Source organism: Thrips palmi, unplaced genomic scaffold (assembly GCF_012932325.1).
Source record: "Thrips palmi isolate BJ-2018 unplaced genomic scaffold, TpBJ-2018v1 HiC_scaffold_7, whole genome shotgun sequence".
Classification (NCBI taxonomy): domain Eukaryota; kingdom Metazoa; phylum Arthropoda; class Insecta; order Thysanoptera; family Thripidae; genus Thrips; species Thrips palmi.
The window spans coordinates 9,062,807-9,079,731 of NW_023144634.1; the positions used below are offsets into that span (position 1 = coordinate 9,062,807).

Genomic DNA, 16,925 nt, shown 5'->3' on the forward strand with positions numbered 1-16,925 from the left:
TTTCCGCGGGGGCCGTTTCGGGGGTCCTGTTCGAGACACAATGTTGGACGCGTCGGCGGGAAGGGTACCGCCGTGACACGCCGCGACGCCAAGGCCGCAGCTAAACGAGCCACAAGTAGGCGTCCTGTGCGAAAAGAAATTAACAGGCTTGGTGCCTCTCAAGTGGGGCTCTTTTGGGGCTAGGGGGCGTCAGCAGGCTGATCCAGGGAGTCACTCTCATCAGGCGTCCCGTATGGGTGCGAGAGAGACAGAGCGACGAAAACGACTCTTTGAGCCAGTCTGCTGGCTTTGGTTCGGACTCCAACACCATCGGCAACTTGCTGGATTTTCTGGGCGTAACCACGCGCCGTGCGTACGCAGGGCAAGCAGGGCAAGCAGGGCACGCAGGCCGTCTCCCTCACTCCACTCCGAGGGCTTCCCCGCAGACAGACGGAGCGCGACGCCTCCCACCGGACGCGGCCCGGAGCGAGGCTAGGCGCCGAGCGCCGCCGACGGCAAGCCGACGGTCCTTCGGCTAGCTTCGGGCACGAGCCGACTGGGGCAGGGGGTGGAGGGGGGAGGAGGGAGTGCCCCGCCTAGCGGAGCGGCACGGCGCGCGGAGTGGAGCCGAGAGCCGAGCGACCGTTCGGCAGTTCGGCTCGGCTCGGCAGTCGCAGGCGAGTCCGACTTTCGTGTGGATGCCCCCGCGCCTCTTGCCGCTGCAGTCCTTGTGTTATGGTGCACGGAGCTCGGTTTAACGGTATCGCGATTTCCATGGTGATTCAGCGATTCCCACACGATTCCCAGTGGCCGACAATCGGTTACCAGGTTAGCTTCGTTCTATTTTCCACTCTCTCCTCCGGAGCTACGCGGGCCGGGAGGACGGCGGAGCAGCGCGAGTGCAAAGTTGCCAGTTTCTTGGTTAGGTTTGACGCACCCTGGGTGCCGACGGTGCCGAGTGCCGACTCGCCGAGTGCGGCGGCACGGGCGGCACAGAGGTGTGCCTGAGTGCAGTGAAGAGTGCTTCAAGTGGATCAGAGTGCCGCGGCGTGCGGAAGCGGGTGCTCTTCCTAGTGCACGCGCGTGCGTACTGCGTGCGCCAAAGTGCCTGTGAGAAAATGTGTGTCACGTCACATTCGGCGTGAACCTTCATCGCCATCGCCCCAGCGCCAAAGTGCCGTGAATTCCTTTTTATTTGTCGTCCTGCTCGAGTTTCGGTAGGCAGCCGGCGGCAGCCGTTCGAAATTCGAAACGGCCGTTCCTTAAAAATAGACGGAACGAAGCGGATCCGATGTGGCGGTGCGGCAGTGCGGCGGGGCCCGTCGTGTACCGCGCTGCCTCCTGACCGTGGAGGCCCCAGCGGCGGCCCCAGGACCCCGCCCGCCCCTGGCGTTACTACACCCACAGCGCACGGCCACGGCGCCCGACGCCCCGCGACGCCCCGCGACGCCCCGCGGAGCGTCGGGGCCGCCGCCCTCCACCCTGCTGGCGGTACGGCCTGGGGGGCGGAGGGGTGGCGGCGGCGGCGCGCGGATCGTCCTGGGAGATTTGTGCGTCTGCCGGAGCCCTGGCGGGGGCGGCGGGGGCGGAGGGGTGCAGTCCTTGGGGGTGGTGCGCCACGGCGCGGACGCTGCGTGCAGGAAGCCGCCGCCTTCGGCCCATTCGGGCGCGACCTTGCTATTTTTGGCGGTGTAGCCGCGTCGGCCGCGCAGGCTAGGACCGGGCCGCCGTGCCGCCGTGCCGCCGCCGAGGCGTGGCTGCGTGGCCTAGTGACAGCTGTGCGCGGCGCGGCCAGGCCAGGGGCACGCCCGGGTGGGGTGGGGAGCGGCGGCCAGCGGGGGGCGTCCGTAGGTCCCCTCCGGCGCCCTGCCGGGCTTGTGGCGGCTTGGGGCCGCGGCTGCGCTTCCTGTCACTTCCCCGGCGGTGCCGCCATGGGCGTTGGACGTGGCTGTCGTCCTGCCGAGGCCGGCGCAGGCCGGCGCTCGATTTGAGGTTATGTTTGTATCGATTGCGAGGCATTGCAAGGCTTGCCAAGTGACGCGGGGTTGTTGTTCCCCGGCCTGCCGGGCCTGCCTTTGGCTGCGGCACTGTTTGTGTTGCCGCTGTCACTGCGAACGGGTTCCCCCTGTCTCTGTCGCTCTCGCGGGGCGTCTTGTGGGAGTGCGAGAGAGACGGCGACTCCGAAATCGCTCGACTGGGGCGAATAAATGCGGGCCGCCGCCGCGGTTGGGGGTCGGCCCGATAGTCCGTGCGGGCGATGGCGATGTGTCGCTTCGCCGCCAGTGTGCCAGTGTCCGGACGTGTCCCCGCGACAGTGTAGCTGCCAAGCCCGCGGCACGCTAATTGGACCGCTCTCGTCACTGACAGTTGGAATGGACGTTTTAATTGTGCCTCTGTCGGCCTGATCGTCCTGGCCGCCCTGGCACCTCCCCGTCGTCGCCGCGCCGCCGGGGAAGGACCTTCGCTTCGCAGTCCGGCTCACCAAGTGGTGCAACCCGCACACCACAAACATGCTTGTGTCTTAGTACGCTAGCGTGATTGTTATTTTGGGCCTTTTTGCGGCCCGGCCTCGCGACAATTGTCACTGCGTTGTCTTGCGGGCGAACAAAAGGGGGAGGGGGCGACGCGCCGACGCCGGGTGTACAACGCGAATGACGCACGCCGCGGTGACGCGCCCTGGCCGCCCTGGCCGCCCCGGCCGTGTGGCTCGTCGTCGCAATGACACAAATCGGCGTCCCTTACGCAGTTGGAGCACGCCGCCGCCGGGGGCCGTGCAGGGCCGGAGGTCCGCTGACTGCCTGCGCGCTGCTGGCGTCGTCTTGCCGCCGTCTGCAGACTGATTCCGAGAGTCGCTCTCTGCCTCTCTCGCACCCCTACGGGCCCCACGGGACGCCCCGTGAGTGCGAAACGATCCTTCGCCTGGGGCCACAGCACATGCAAGGCCCCGACGCCGCCGGGCCGCCGGGCGTGAGGCTATCTGCATGGGTGTCGCGTTGCGTCCGAGCACGCCCCTGGACCATGACGGCGGCCCCGCGCAGGGGTGCCCCCCCCCCCCCCTGTCAAGTCTGGACACGTTGCCGCGACAGGCGATTGCACTTATCGTCGGCTTTTCGGAGCCCTGCCAAGCCCTGCAGCGGCAGTCGTGCCCCTCTCGCACTCATGGGGCGTCGCGTATGGGTGCGAGAGAGACAGCCGACGAAAACGACTCTCAGTGTACCGCCCCACCCTGCGGCCCTTCCGGCTTCCTGACCTTATCACCCCTCCCCTTCCCTTGTCCCTTTTGGCAGAGAATCTCTCAGCCCTTCGCCCTTTGGTCTCGTCGGGCCGCCGGGTCCACTTTGGAAAGGGCGGCGCGCTGTCCGGCCGTCAAGTTTTATCTCGAGGCGCTAAAGGGCTGCAGCGAGGGCTAAAGGGCCTGGAGATGCTTCGCACAGCCGTCGTCGCCCTGCCTCTCTCGCACTCACGGGTGCTCCGCGGAGGTGCGAGAGGGACGGAGGGGGCGTCCATGTGGCAACGTCGCCGCCAAGCCCCCAGGGCCTCCAGGGCCTTGGCCTAGCCGAGGCTAGCCTAGGGCACTGGAGGCAAGACTGGAGGCTGCTTTCCCATTGGCCGCGTCTGGAGGCGCGTCTAGCCAGTGCAGCAGCCGGGCCGCGCCGCCCCGTCGACCCACTCCCCGCACCGGTAGTATCTGGCACCGGTCCCGGCCGCCGAGTCCTTGGAGTCCTCGGGCGAAGGGCCTCGGTGTGTGACATCACGAACTTGCATTACTTGTTGAGCCGGGCGAAGGGACGGGGCCGTTCGGTGCGTTTGCCTTTCGGATAAGGCGCTGGAGCTTGGTAGGCCGGCTCGGCCAGGCTGAGGTCGTGGAGGAGCTGCAGCCACGTCGGGAGGAGGCAGGTGTGTCTGGGTACCGCTGCCGCCTGCTGCCGAGGGTTCCAGAGGGTTCCAGAGGGTTCGTCGGGAGCTCGGCCGGCCTGCCCCGCCTGCCGCCCCGCCGGTCGCCCCAGCTGATCGTTGCAGTTTGAATGGCGAGTGCAGCACAAAGGCGACTAGGGTCCGTCGCCGAGCGACGTCCTCGTCTCGCCCTAGGGTGCACGAACGCTGCTCATGTGTGGCAGTGTGGCGGCGGTGGTGGCGGACTTCGCCGCCTACCTGCCGCCGGCTGCCGCCAGCCAGGCGCAGCATCGCCGTCCGGGCCAGCCGGCCGAGGAGACGTCTGGCGGGGAAGGGGAGGGGGAAGGGGAAGGGTTAGGCAGGGGTCATAGACCGACCCGTCTGGCGGCTGCCCGGCGGCGTGCCCTGGCGGCGTGCGCTGTGCGCTTGCGAGTGTCCCTTTCCGACGGTGCATCGCGTTGCTACGCGTTGCCGAGGCCCTTCTTGGAAGTCCGGCGCCGGGGTCGTGGGCAAAGAGGCCGTAGAGGCGGTCCTGGCGGCCTGTCTGGCGGACTGGCTGCCCGGACGAGTCCACTGCATTGAGAAAGCCTTCGGCGCGACTTCGAACGCGGCAAGCCCGGACGCGGCGCGCCGCCGACGCCGCCGGTCGCGGTGGACTTTCTCCGCGGGACACTTTCGCGCTGGCGTCCCCGCACGTCCCCGCCAGCACCGGTAGTTCTGTCTCGCTTGCGCTCTTGCGGCGTCGCGTGGGTGTGCGAGAGAGACGGCTCGACGAGGACACTGTTCGGAATCGCTCGGCTGTACTGGTGCACTGTGCGCCGGCCGGCGTGGCCGCGGGGCTGTCGGCACACTGCGGGAGTGCGAGGGAGACGGAGTGCCGGCGTCGCGTTGCTGACGTTTCTAGGAGTCTGCGAGGAGAGGGCGATAAACTTGGGGCCGGGCAGGGACAGGCTGGGCCGCGGTTCTATTTTCGCACCGCGCCTGCTCTAGCAAGGCCACCGGCCGCCACCGGCCTGCAGGCTCATTCCGAACAGTGCTCTCTGTCTCTCTCGCACCCATTCGAGGACCTACGGTAGGCCGCACGAGTGCGACGGAGAGAGGGCACCTTCCGCTCGCATGCCGCTGAGCTGCGCGGGGGTCAGGCTTGGTGACCTGTGGCGCTGCTGGGGCTTCAAAGACCGGCGGGCCGCTGGGCCGGCTGCCTGGACAGGTGGACAGTGTCCTGGCCCTGTGCCCCCTCAGGCTGCCCGGATGCACCCCCACCCCCTTCTTCCTGAGGGAGGAAGTGCAGCGGTGCGGCCACATCGATCCGGGCCGGGGGCGGCTGGGGGCGGCCGGGGGCGGCGGTCCGCCCCCTTCGGCCCGGCGGCCTGGTGGCCTGGCGGCCAGGCGGGCTGTGGGTCGCGGTGCAGGAGACTGCCCCAGTTCGCCTCCAGCGCCGTGCCGCTCCCAGCAGCCCTGCCCGGTGGAGGGGCGGATCCAGGTTGGGGGTGGCGGTGTACCGAAAGTTGCCTACTCACTGGGGTGATGTGGGACTTTTTGCCTACTTCCCCCTGCCTTCCCGTGGACCCAGCCTGGCCAAAGGGTTGCGTGAAGCTGGGGGAGTGATTCGGTCGGAAACGTCAATAGTCACTGACCCCTGCTGCACCTGTTTACGCAGCGCACGGCGTGCCAAGGCGTGCCAAGGCGTGGCCGGCGCCGAGGCACGTTCCCCACACTGTACGACGGGCACGTCTCCGTGTTTGCCTCGCATTCCCGCCGGGCGCGCGTCGCCGTCGTCTGAACGTGGCGCATATCTCATGGCGCAGCTCGACTTCGCCCGAGGGGTAGTTTGGCCGCGCCTTTCGCGAAGACAGCGCGGGGAACCGACTCCTCGGACCGAGTCTGCTGATGGCTGCGTGGCGGCGCGTGGCGGCGCGTGGCGGCTTGGTCAGGCTGTTGCCATGCCGTTCGAACGCGCCGGCCGCGCTGGGGTGTGGCCTCTTGCAGGCGCGGAATGACAGACCCTTGCCCCCTCTCAGGGCCGCTCTGGATCCGCCCCTGCCGCTGGGCTGCGCCACGAGGTTGTCGAGGGCGATGAGCGCCCAGCGCCGATCAGCGCCGCCAAGTGTTCTGTCTCTCTCGCACCTCCTCGGGACGCCCCGCGGGTGCGAGAGAGACAGAGCGACGAACGCTGTTGGGATGAGCCTGCTGATAACGGCGGATAAAGGGCCTTGCTGCCCCTTATCTCTTTTGGCGGTCCGCGGGGCGCCGGGGCGGGGCGGGGCGGGGCGCGTACTCGCTTGAGCAGGTTAGGGAGCTGTCTCGGCCCGCTACGCCACTGCGAGCGCTCTTGCTGCATCTCTGTCTCTCTCGCACCCCCTAGCCTGCGAGGGATGCTGCACCCTGTGCGCCCTTGTTGCGTTCCGCGTGGGTGCGAGAGAGACGGCGGCAGCACACTGTGATGGCTCCCCTGGCACACGCCCCCGTGGGGCTGTTTCAAGTTTCAAGGAACAGCGAGCTGCGGTTTCCAGGGGAACGGGGCGCCGAGGCGGTCCGCTAACAAGTCGGGATGGAAAGTAAACAGATTACGGTATTCGGACGGCTAACGCGCGGAGAGACGGACGATGCTGGCGAGGCCGGCCTACATTGGGCGCGACCGAGCGCACCGTCACAGTCGCGCCAAAACGCGAATCCCTTGGTCTGCTTTTATTCTGAACGGCGTTGCTCGCGCCCCACGGCACGCCCCATGAGTGCGGTAGCGACGGCATGCGCCTGCCGGGGCGGGCGGTGGCCGCGATGGGGGTGCATGACATGGCCCAGGCGAGGCGAAGCGGCGAAGCGCCCGGCAGATGCCATGTCGTTGTGTTTTTGGAGCCGCGGCCCGCGGCTCGGAACTGCCTCAAACCGGCTCGTGGCTTGCGTTTCAGCGAGCGTGTCTCGGAGCGTGTCGCGCTGCTGGCGTGGCCGGCACCGTGACACACTGGGCGTGCTGGCCCATGCGCCCCGCCCCCGCGGGGTGGTGAACGAGTATTGTCTGCCGTCGCGATCCACTGGCTCCAGCCAGACCGACGCTCCGGCCAGATTCGGTGCCGCAGACTGATTCCGAGCTGTGTCGCGTTATCGCCGCTCGATCGTCTCTCTCGCACTCATCGAAACGTAAGGGTAAGAGAGAGATAGGCGGACGCTGTTTTGTGGTGGACTCGGTGCGGCCCGGGGTGACGTCACAGCTCGCAGTGTGGCATGCGAAACCCGTCGGCAGATAACGCACCGCCAGGCCGCTGGGCGGATGGGCGGGACCTAGTACTGTATTTGAGAAAAAGAGAGGAGAGCAGTGTGGAATCGAGAGTGAGCGATAGTAATTCATTGTGAACAAGAAACCAAGATTTGAAAAAATGCCTTGCTTAGCTGTCGATTCTCTTCACGTGTCTCGCTTGTTCTTTTGCAGTGCTGCTCCCTTTGCCTCTTCCGCTTCCAGGCGGTCGCCGGCGGTCCCCGGTCTGACAGTGGTCTGACGCACGCGTCGCGCCGAGTCAGGTGTCGCTTGTCTGTCTCTGTCGCACAACTGCCGCCCTCGGCTGATTTTTAGGCCCTCGACTCGGCGACTCCGGCAGGGCCGGCAGGGCAGGGGTGTGTCCGACGCGCCGGCTCGGGTTTCCCCCGCCCCCTTCCCCACACTGTTCCCACGGCCCGTCCAGGATCGGGCGATGCCGCTCCCGGACGATAGTGCAGAATGCGCGGAAAATGCTGCGGCGGCCAGCGGTTTACTTCGAGCTGCGGCACCTGGCTCCTCCGTGCTTCGTCGCGAGGCGGGCGGTCGGTATCGGTTTCTTCTTGCTTCTCGCTGGATTGCATTTGTTGTGTAATAGGGGGGTGTTTACGCCGCCACTTGCGTCAGCTGCCTCCGCCCGGGGCGCCGCCGGCGCTGCCTCGCGGGGCCTCGGGGGTTTGGGGTTGGTGGCAGGAGTGGGGGTAGAGGTGGGGAAGGGGTGCGCGAAAGGAGGTTGCCCGGCTAAACTTGTACTCCACGGCTGTCGTCTCTTCAAAACTGACGATGCCCTAATGGTTCCGATTGCGTCGGCCAGCATAGCGTTTCGTTGCTCCATTGCTAGCGCCTCGTGAGTGCGAGAGAGACGGAGCGATGTGCGGAATCCGGCGGAATCCGTATCGGCCAGACACACTGTCTATTTCCCCGAGATACTCTATCTTCCTATCTTCGCTGGGCCCGGGGCGCCATGGGCCCGCGGCGTCATGCATCTTCTTTGATCCTTGATCGTCTGCGCGGCGGGCAGGGCACGGCAGGGCGCCAAGCATTTCACTTTGGAGGTGGGGCCAAAGTAGCACTTTTTGCTCGCTTCCAGGGGCACAGTGTGGCTCTTTGCGTACCTTTCAGGCGGCTATCCAGGGGCCGACGGGGGTCGATTGTTCAATTGCTGTCAATTAACCATCCCCTCTGGATCCGCACCTGACTCGTTATGTAACGTCAGGCGCGCAGGTTGCCGTGACTGCGACCTTGAGCTCGCCGGACGGGACGGGCGGCGCTCTTAGTGGACTCGCAGCGCCAGTCTTCGCAGAGCGCTTCCGAACGCCGCTATCGTCGCGCTGTCTCTCTCGCACGCCCCGAGTTGCCGGTGCAAGTGCGAGAGAGACACAGCGCGATGAATGGAGAGCTCTGTGACCGCACCACCGCGGCACCGCGGGGACAGTGAGACAAGCGGACGCAAATAACGTTGGAGAAGTTGTTTTCCTCGCGAGTGCATTTGTTTGAAGGCGGTGACTATGGCGGCTTTCATTGGTTCATTGTTTCGCGCTGCGCCTCTGCGACGCTCTGCGCGCTCTGGGGCTGCCAGCATTGGCCGCCAGATAGCTCTGCCCGCTCTGCCTGTGCCGGCGTCGCCCGGTGTCGCCGCTGTCAGAAGGCACGCGTCGACGGCGTCGCAAGTGCGGCGGTAAGCCTGCAGACTGACTCCGAGCGTCGCTTTTGTCGCTCTGTCTCTTTCGCACCTACGTCTCTCTCTTGCACGCACACTCTCAGTGCAAGACTTCCTTTCCATCGACCGCGGCGCCGTGTTTTTGTTTTTCTGGTGTCGCCGCGCTGTTGGCGGTATTTCGGTCCGAAGGCAACTCTGTCATTAGCGGATCAATGCACTGGTTTCTCGGTGCGCGGGCCGCGCCAGGCCGTCCACCTGTTGGCGCCGTGGCCGCCGACGTCACGCGCCACGCAGCCAGGCGCTCTGTCTCTCTCGCTCCCTTACGGGACGTCCGATGAGTGCGAGAGAGACAGGCGTAGGAACCAGCGATGGCGCGCGCTGCACGCTATTTCGACGCGGTTTGAAAGTTTGAACGCGTGAGAAACGACGCGGCAGTCCATTGGCGTCTAGGACACCAGCGCGCTTGTGCTGTCTGTGTCTCTGGCTTGCCGCAGGCCCGCAGGGGTGCGAGAGAGACAGAGGGACGCACTTTATCGACCGCGTTGTCGCGTGCCTCGCCAGCCTTGCCGAGCCCCTTGGTCCCCTTGGTTCGCCTCGCCCCCGCAGGCCGAGCCGCAGGCCGCCTTGTACCCTAACACCTTGCCTCGCCGCGGCCCTCCTGGCCCTCTGGCCGCGCGAGCCCTGCTGCCCTCGGCGGGGGCGTGGAGGCGTGGAACGCGGTGGGACGCCGCCATGCCATGGCGGGCCATGGCGGGGAACCAGTCCGAAGCGGTACTGGCGGCCCAGACCGGTGTTTGTCGGGCTGCCGCCGCGTCCGGCCCGTCACGGCCCGTCATGGGGTGGCCGTGCTGTCGATACACTGTGACGCGAGGTGTTGGCCGACGGATCACGGGTGCTGCCCGTGCCCGTGGCCTGCCATTGTCTCTGTCTCTCTCGCACTCTCTCGCGAGGGGGACAGAGATGAACCACCCCCGCGCAGTGCGACTCGGCGGCCAAACGGGCGCTGACGTACCCCATCCGCCCTCCGCCCCTCGGGCCCGCGGGTACTGCGCCGCGGTCGGCATGACCAGTAGCTGTCTCTGTCGCACTCGCGGCGAGAGTGCGAGAAAGCGCGAGAAAACGTGTGGCGCCGTAATGAGGCGACACTCCCCCGTCCCGTCTCTCTCGCACCACGGCCGGGCGCCACGCGAGTGCGAGGGAGACCGCAGCCGGACGCCGCGTGGCGTAAATTTCGCTCAAACGCGCGCGACTCCCCTGTAAAACACGTGCGGCGCTAAACGGCTTCCAAATGGGCGCTGGGTGGGTGTTGTCGGTGCGGACTGCGGGGCGGGCGGCTAATTTTGTCGGAGCACTCGCGTGCATGTCGCATCAACTCCCTTTCTGTGTGTATGTCTCCCTGTGCGTGTGTGTGTGTGTGGCGTTACGGACGACCTTGGTCGGGTCGTCTCGTCATGGCGGCGTCAGAGGCAGGTCCCCGATGGCGTTCGCGTCGTGGTCGTCGTGTCGCGCTCCTTGCCCTCCGTCTCGCTTGCTCATGGTGACCCCCCCCCCTCCCCGCGCCCCTGGCCCCGCCCCTGGCCCCGCCCCTGGCCCCCAGGCCGGCGTGTATTTCGGTCATCCGCTCGCGCCGCCAAGGGCCACCGAGGGGCAGTGGCGCCTCTCTCTCTCTTTCTCGCTGCCGCCCCCCGCGCCGTGGGTGCGAGAGAGCGCCTTCGGAAGTCGCTCTGCTGACGGACAGACTCACGCTGGCGCGCAGTTTGAACTGGCGCGGTTCGAACGTTTGGAACTGGGCGGCTCGCTCCGCCCGCCGAGCGGCTGTCGCTCTGTCTCTCTCGCACCCTTACGGAGAGCCCCGTGAGTGCGAGAGAGACAGCGCGACGACACGACGAATCGCTCGCCCGGATGGACAATACGGCCTGATGAGGCTCAGGGGTGACACTGTGATACTTGGGGCGGTTGCGGCGGGCAAAGTTTACACTCCCCCCCCCCGCTCTGTTTCAAGCAAAGCCAACACGCGCCGGTGTCCTGATGAAGATGAGCCAAACAAACTCTCCCCTCCCCGCGGCCACCCCCGCGGGCCGCGTCCGTGGCGACGACGGCGACGTCGCGGGCGCTGAGTACTCTGAGTTCCCGCGGCGGAGTCCCGACGGGCGGAGAGTCGCTTTGGACGCGCAGAGCCGCGCGGCGCCCCTCAAACAGTGACCAGGGACACGCCGACCGCGGCACCGCGTCGCGACTCGCTCTTTAGCAGTGGTGGAGCTCGGCCGAGCTCGTCGCCCCCGAGCCGCGGCCGCCGCGACACAGTGTGGCGGTGGAGTCCTCAGGTCGCCGTCGGCCGCAGGATGGAGTGACGGCGTGAGTGGAATCGTCTCGCCCCTCTCGCACCCCTGCGACCATGGGTGCGAGTGCGAGAGAGAGCGACTGAAATGATTTTGTCTCTACATCAGTCTACCGCGGGGTTCGCTCCTCTGCCCAAGGAGCAGGGCGCTCGACCTGGAACACTCCGAAATTCCCTTGCCGCCCAGCTCACCCCTCCCTCCCTCTCCCCGTGGGCTCGGCAAAGCCCTCTCTTCTCGTCCGGAGGGACGCAGAAAAGTGTGGAATCCTGTGTTTGTGACCTGAGGTGTTTTGCTGGCGCGCGGCCCGGAGAGGACGGAGACGCAGGGAGGCGGCCAAAAGCCCGCGGGCCGCGTGGTCGCGCCGTGGGGGGCACGCCACTGGCAGCCTCACAGTGGCCCCACCCTGGCCCCGGGGCCCCGCCACACCTGTTGGACGGGACACTCTGTTTGTCGTGTCTTCGTGATGAAGCTACGATGGGCCCGTCTTTTCATCTGGCTGCCAAGTTTTTTCCAACGCGTTCCGTTTTGAATGTGCCCAGTACTGTAGACTCGAGCCTGACGTTCTAAGTTGGCCCACCGGTGTCCCTTTGCAGGGCCGTGTGTTGAAAGTTCAGCTTTGAACCCTGAACCTCATACCAGTTGCCTTTCTCTGCCTGTTCCAGATTCCAGGAGCGATCTTCCCTTCCTTCATGGAGTTCCAGTTGGATAGCGCAGAATATTGCCAGGCTCAACACAAGTAGACGGGCGTTGCAGCTCTTCCTCGGCGTGCAGCCCGCCGACCAGGACTAGAACGGCCAGGACCCAGTGATTCGCACCCGAGCTCAGCCGAGCGCGCGGACGTGGAAGAGGACCTCCGCTTCTCTTCTGCTCCGTCAGGACGGCTCTGGGACTGGACTCATGGGGTGAAGCTCTGGACCGGGCCGACGAGAAGGCTGCCTTCATCATCATCCTCATCCGTTCATCTCGAAAATTCGCCCTTTTCGCGCCAAAAGCAACCTTTCGCCGCGTCTGCCGAAGATCTCCTCGCCGCCAAGTGGCCGACTGACTGGCCGACGACAAGGACCCTGACCTTGAGTCTGCCGACGGGCCGTGCCCTGCTGCCCTGTACAGTGTGATAAAAATTACCAGTGTGTGTGTGCGTGTGTGTGTCAGAGTGTGCGTGTGTGTGTATCGAGAACCAAGAGACTGGAGTGTCAAAGTGTGTGAAGGAAGACAGTTGTAGTTGCATATCAGCCATCCAAGAAACTTCCGGCTATTTTTATTTGACTATTTTTGTAGGGAGGACATTGGTTGTTTTGTTTTTACTTGTAAGAACTGTGAGTCCCAGTGGGGACGCTGTCATTGTCAGTGGTTCACGAGACAGTGCCCAGGAGAAGCGTTGTTTCTTTCCTTCTGTGATTTAGTTCGGAAATGAGCAGCAACATGCGGTCCAAGGACATTCGCCCCGCCCCGTGCGAGATCGAGTACAAGGGAATGAAGTTCCTCATCACCGACCGCCCGTCGGACACCACCATCAAGGCCTACATCCAGGTGAGCGGTTAGGTTAGGTTAGCCTTTGAAATTGGCACCATGTGCCAGCCGAAATTTTGGCGGTGTGGCGGCTCTGGTCTGTCCGCGTTATGCCATTTATGGATGAACCCGTGATCCCGCCAGAGGGAGGCGGTGTGGCTAGCCTGGCGAGGGAAGGGCGGGGCGGGGCGGGGCGGGGCGCAGTCTGGAGCGAGGCGAGAGGGGAACGCGCAGGGAAGCGAGAGAGAGAGAGAGAGAGAGAGCAGAGAGGTTAGTACCCCCAACCTTGGCACTGCCCCGCGGCCCCGCCGAGCCCTTGGGCTGCCTTGGGCCTTGTGGCCGGTCGGCCTGGCTGGCCCACGGGCTGGCCCTTAGCCCCCCGCCCCGTGGCACGGGCCTGGAAATGAATGGTGCGAGGTGAAGGTGGTGCACAAGGGCGTGGTGGTGGAGTGTGTGGGACTTGCTGGGCGTCTGACCGCCTCGCGACGCCCCGCCCCGCGACGCCCCGCGACGCTTGGTGCGCTTGGTGCTCCCACAGTCGTAGGGGTCGATGTCCGATCGTGGCGGGCAGGACGATCTGGCAACGCTGGCCAGCTTGCGTTGCGGGAAAATCTTGCAACACCCACCACCGAATTATGTGTCCCTCGGAAAATTTGGGTGGGGTGGGTTATTTTTGGTTTTTGGATGTGTGGTCCTCCTTGGTCCTTAGTCCCTCTGGGGGGAATGGCAAGCCGTTACATGCGGGCCGCGGGCTGCTGCAGTGAAATTCACCCTAAATAAACTCACAGTAGATGCTCACGCAGTGAATTTCTATGGAATTAGGAACAAACACGACCCGTTTCATAAACTGCGGTCATTTACCCTTTGATGTTGTTTCGGTGGCATAGAATGGACTATTACACCGTTTTGTTTGTTTTGTTTCAGGAGCTGAAGAAACACAAGGTCAGGGATGTGGTGCGGGTATGTGAGCCAACATACAAGGTGGAGGAACTTCGAGAGGAAGGAATTAGTGTTACTGATCTAGCATATGACGATGGCACATCTCCTCCCACTACGGTACGGATTTTTTTTTTTTTACTGAAGTCCTTGTTTTTAGATTATGTCTAAATTTTCTTTTTCTTTATTGCAGGTAGTTGATGAGTGGTTTGAGCTCTTGAGAAGACGTTTCAAGGACACCCCTGATGCCTGTGTTGCTGTACACTGCGTCGCTGGTTTGGGCAGAGCACCTGTCTTGGTTGCCCTTGCACTTATTGAGCTGGGATTGAAGTATGAAGATGCTGTGGAGATGATACGACAGTACGTTACAGCTTTAATACACCCTTGGGTTCTGTCACTGTTACTCCTTCATGTTAACAATTTTTTCTTCTGTCTTTAGGAAGAGACGAGGGGCTATCAATGCCAAGCAGCTAGCCTTTCTGGAGAAGTACAGGCCGAAATCTAGACTCAAATTAAAGAATGGTCACAAGAATTCATGCTGCATTCAGTAATCCAAAAATGTATCAGCACAGAAAAGTCACAACTTTGATTTCATTTTAAAAGCTTCAGTTGTTCTTTGTTCACACCACTACTAAAATTTGAAGTCAATTCTGATTCCTTATCTCTAAGCCATTTATAAACACCAAATTGATTCAGGACACTTAAAAGAAAATTGTCATGAATTTTTTTGGACAAGAAAAATTAATGGGAGGTTTAAAAAAAATGTTTCATTGGTTTTTATTGTGTCGAATGATTTGGTTATGGATAGGATGTATATTTTAATAGCTTTATTTTTTGTTAAAACTTTTAGACTTGTTTAAGGAATATGTAAAACTCAAGTTATAAAAGCAAGGGTACTTGTCTGGGTTGTTGATGTGAAGAGATTCAGTTCTTACCTTGTGTTGAAATTAGATTCTGTCAATCTTGTTTTCTTATTTATTTTGCAGACAGTAACTATGTTTGTGATGATTAGCCAGAGAATACCATAGTTAGGTATTTGTACTTATTGCAGAAAATGTCTTTTATTTAGTATTTTTATTTTGAGAGCGGTCTGTGTAAGATGCTTTTCTGTCCAATATTTAATTTCCCTCGCTGTGCTGTAAAGTAACAACTAGCAAGTTCCTCATTGAAAGAAACCTCCGGTTTATTTTTTTCTAGCCTTTTGTGGTCATTGCTTCTTTGTGCAAAAAATAATAATCTCAAAACGAAAACAAAATGAGCATCTTTGCGTTAAAGAAATCAATGCATAACCTAGTCAGCCATTAATGTCTGGAACTTATTTGGAATTTTTGAATATTTTCCCTTGATGGTTGGATTTTAGATAAAGTTGCTTGGCGTTTTGACTTTGCATTCATGCAAACTTTCATCGACTGAACCAGATTATTTTATTATGAGCTTTTCTTCCAGCCTGCAAACGTACAGCACTGACCGGAATGAAATATCTCATTAACTTTGTACAATGAATAACACTCGGCTATTTAAGACTGACAGGATTAAGTCTTATTCTGTGACATTTTTTTTCTGATCAATCAATCAATCAATCAATCCAATCAATCAATACTTTAAGAGGGAAACCACATGGCAATTTTATCCCTGAAAATATTTTTGAGAAACTTAAATGTTCCTGCCTTGTTCCTTGTGACTCCTCAGGTTTGCATGTGACTGTAGCTGATATTGCTAAATGTCTCTTCAATTTAAGGTTTCTTTGGTTTTCACTTTTCTATGCAAGGTTAAAACCGTAGTTCTGCATGAATCTTTAATGTTTCTAGAATGTGGTGTTCACTGCGCATTGTCCCTTTGTATCTTTGTCAGAATGAGCAGATTAAAGCCAAAAGTAGCCGAATTTTTCTTGTCATTGTTGAAGCACTGCCAAAAGATACAAAATATGCATTGAAAAGAAATGGGTTGCCACATTCTATGCATGCATACTTGTACTGTTTTCTTGCTAAGTAGCTCATTTAATTTAAATGAGTTAGAAATGTCTCTGCTGTGACTTCAAAAAACATGAATGTGTTCTGAGGCAGGATGGTCTCTAGCTTGTAAGGATTTATTTTTCTTCTCTTCAATTTGGACCAAGTTAATTTAACAATTGATGAAATGGATTATCTTAGTAGCTGCAGTGTGCCATCAATCTTCATTCAGAGGAAATCTGCTGTGCTCTCCTCTGTTTTGTAGGATCAATCTCTTTTGTTATAATTTTGATTGGAAAGATGCAGTTCAGTTCATAGGAAGATGTTGGTGGTTGCTATACATCACAGTAGATAAGACATTTAGCAACTCAATAAACAAAAAGGAAAGAAAAGGAGTAATGAAAGGAAATTATAGAATTAGTATGAAATCTCTTATATGGAGACATCCAATCTCTTATAGAACTGTCATCCCTCTCCTTCCCGCTGATATCATGACTATCTCTAAGTGTAATGATTGTACATTATCCTGAAAAAGCTTTCAAAAAGTTTATAGAGGAAAAAAATTTTTCATGGTTGAAAATTTTATAAAAATTGTCATGCCCTGGAATCCAGTATAGATTTTAGCATGACTTCAAAACTAAAACTAAAAATGTACGCCTGTAACAATATCAGTAAAGATACGTCAAAAAGAAATAAACGGAAAAAGATTCAACATCCTCTCTCTTCATTCATCAGATCCTGGCAATGACCCTCAAAAATGAATAAGCTGAAGCTGTATCTTCAATGGGTGAGACCCACGAATAACTGAACTAGAATTACAGTCAACGTCTGCAAACATGTCTCTTAGGGGTGCAGGGGATCACATGACACTTCTAGTGTAAAGGCGATGAGAAACGGGAAATAATCACACGCAAGGCAAAACTTACCGTTGACTTCGAAACTCGCCTCTCTACGAGCACACCCACCCTCCCCCTTGGTCTGATCTGAGTTTTGCAAAGGACCGGTCTGTTCGAATTTCGAATACTCTACACCGTGGCGCCCACGACTCTTTAGTTCCTGCGCTGGCCGCCACGGCAGGCCAGGGGGCGCTCGCTGAGCTTTAGGTCGTCGTCGTCGTCCACTGTTCGCAGTCGCAAGTCGAATGGCCAAGCAACAAACAACACCACCGCAAGCAATCCACACACCGTGAGATTCTACTCCCTACCCATTCCTACCAAGCTGCGTAGAGCCCTCGATTGGAAAGAACCGTGAAGGCCTGAAATGCTGTGCGTAAATTCTCATCTCACAGGTGGTCAGTGCTGCCATACTAGACACAGAACTTCCCACGATGCGCCAGTGTCGAAAGGACTTCCAACTTCAGCCTGGCCAGGCAATATCCGGGCGATGCTCTCGAGAAGTTGCCTGTTGCC

At 60.1% G+C, this 16,925-nt stretch overlaps 1 protein-coding gene across 2 annotated transcripts; it reads left to right on the plus strand.

The window, feature by feature from the left end:
- Positions 1-617: 617 nt before the first annotated feature.
- Positions 618-16,228, plus strand: LOC117652335 (protein tyrosine phosphatase type IVA 1). 2 transcript variants are annotated; one of them, XM_034397170.1, is made up of 5 exons: positions 618-807; positions 11,785-12,652; positions 13,556-13,687; positions 13,761-13,927; positions 14,007-16,228. In XM_034397170.1, the coding sequence occupies exons 2-5, from the start codon at positions 12,533-12,535 to the stop codon at positions 14,116-14,118; spliced, it is 531 nt and encodes a 176-aa protein (XP_034253061.1). In that variant the 5' UTR covers positions 618-807; positions 11,785-12,532; the 3' UTR covers positions 14,119-16,228. The 2 variants fall into 2 exon arrangements, with proteins under 2 accessions (XP_034253061.1, XP_034253062.1); XM_034397171.1 differs by lacking the exon at positions 618-807 and adding an exon at positions 10,996-11,138.
- The last annotated feature ends 697 nt before the right edge of the window (positions 16,229-16,925 follow it).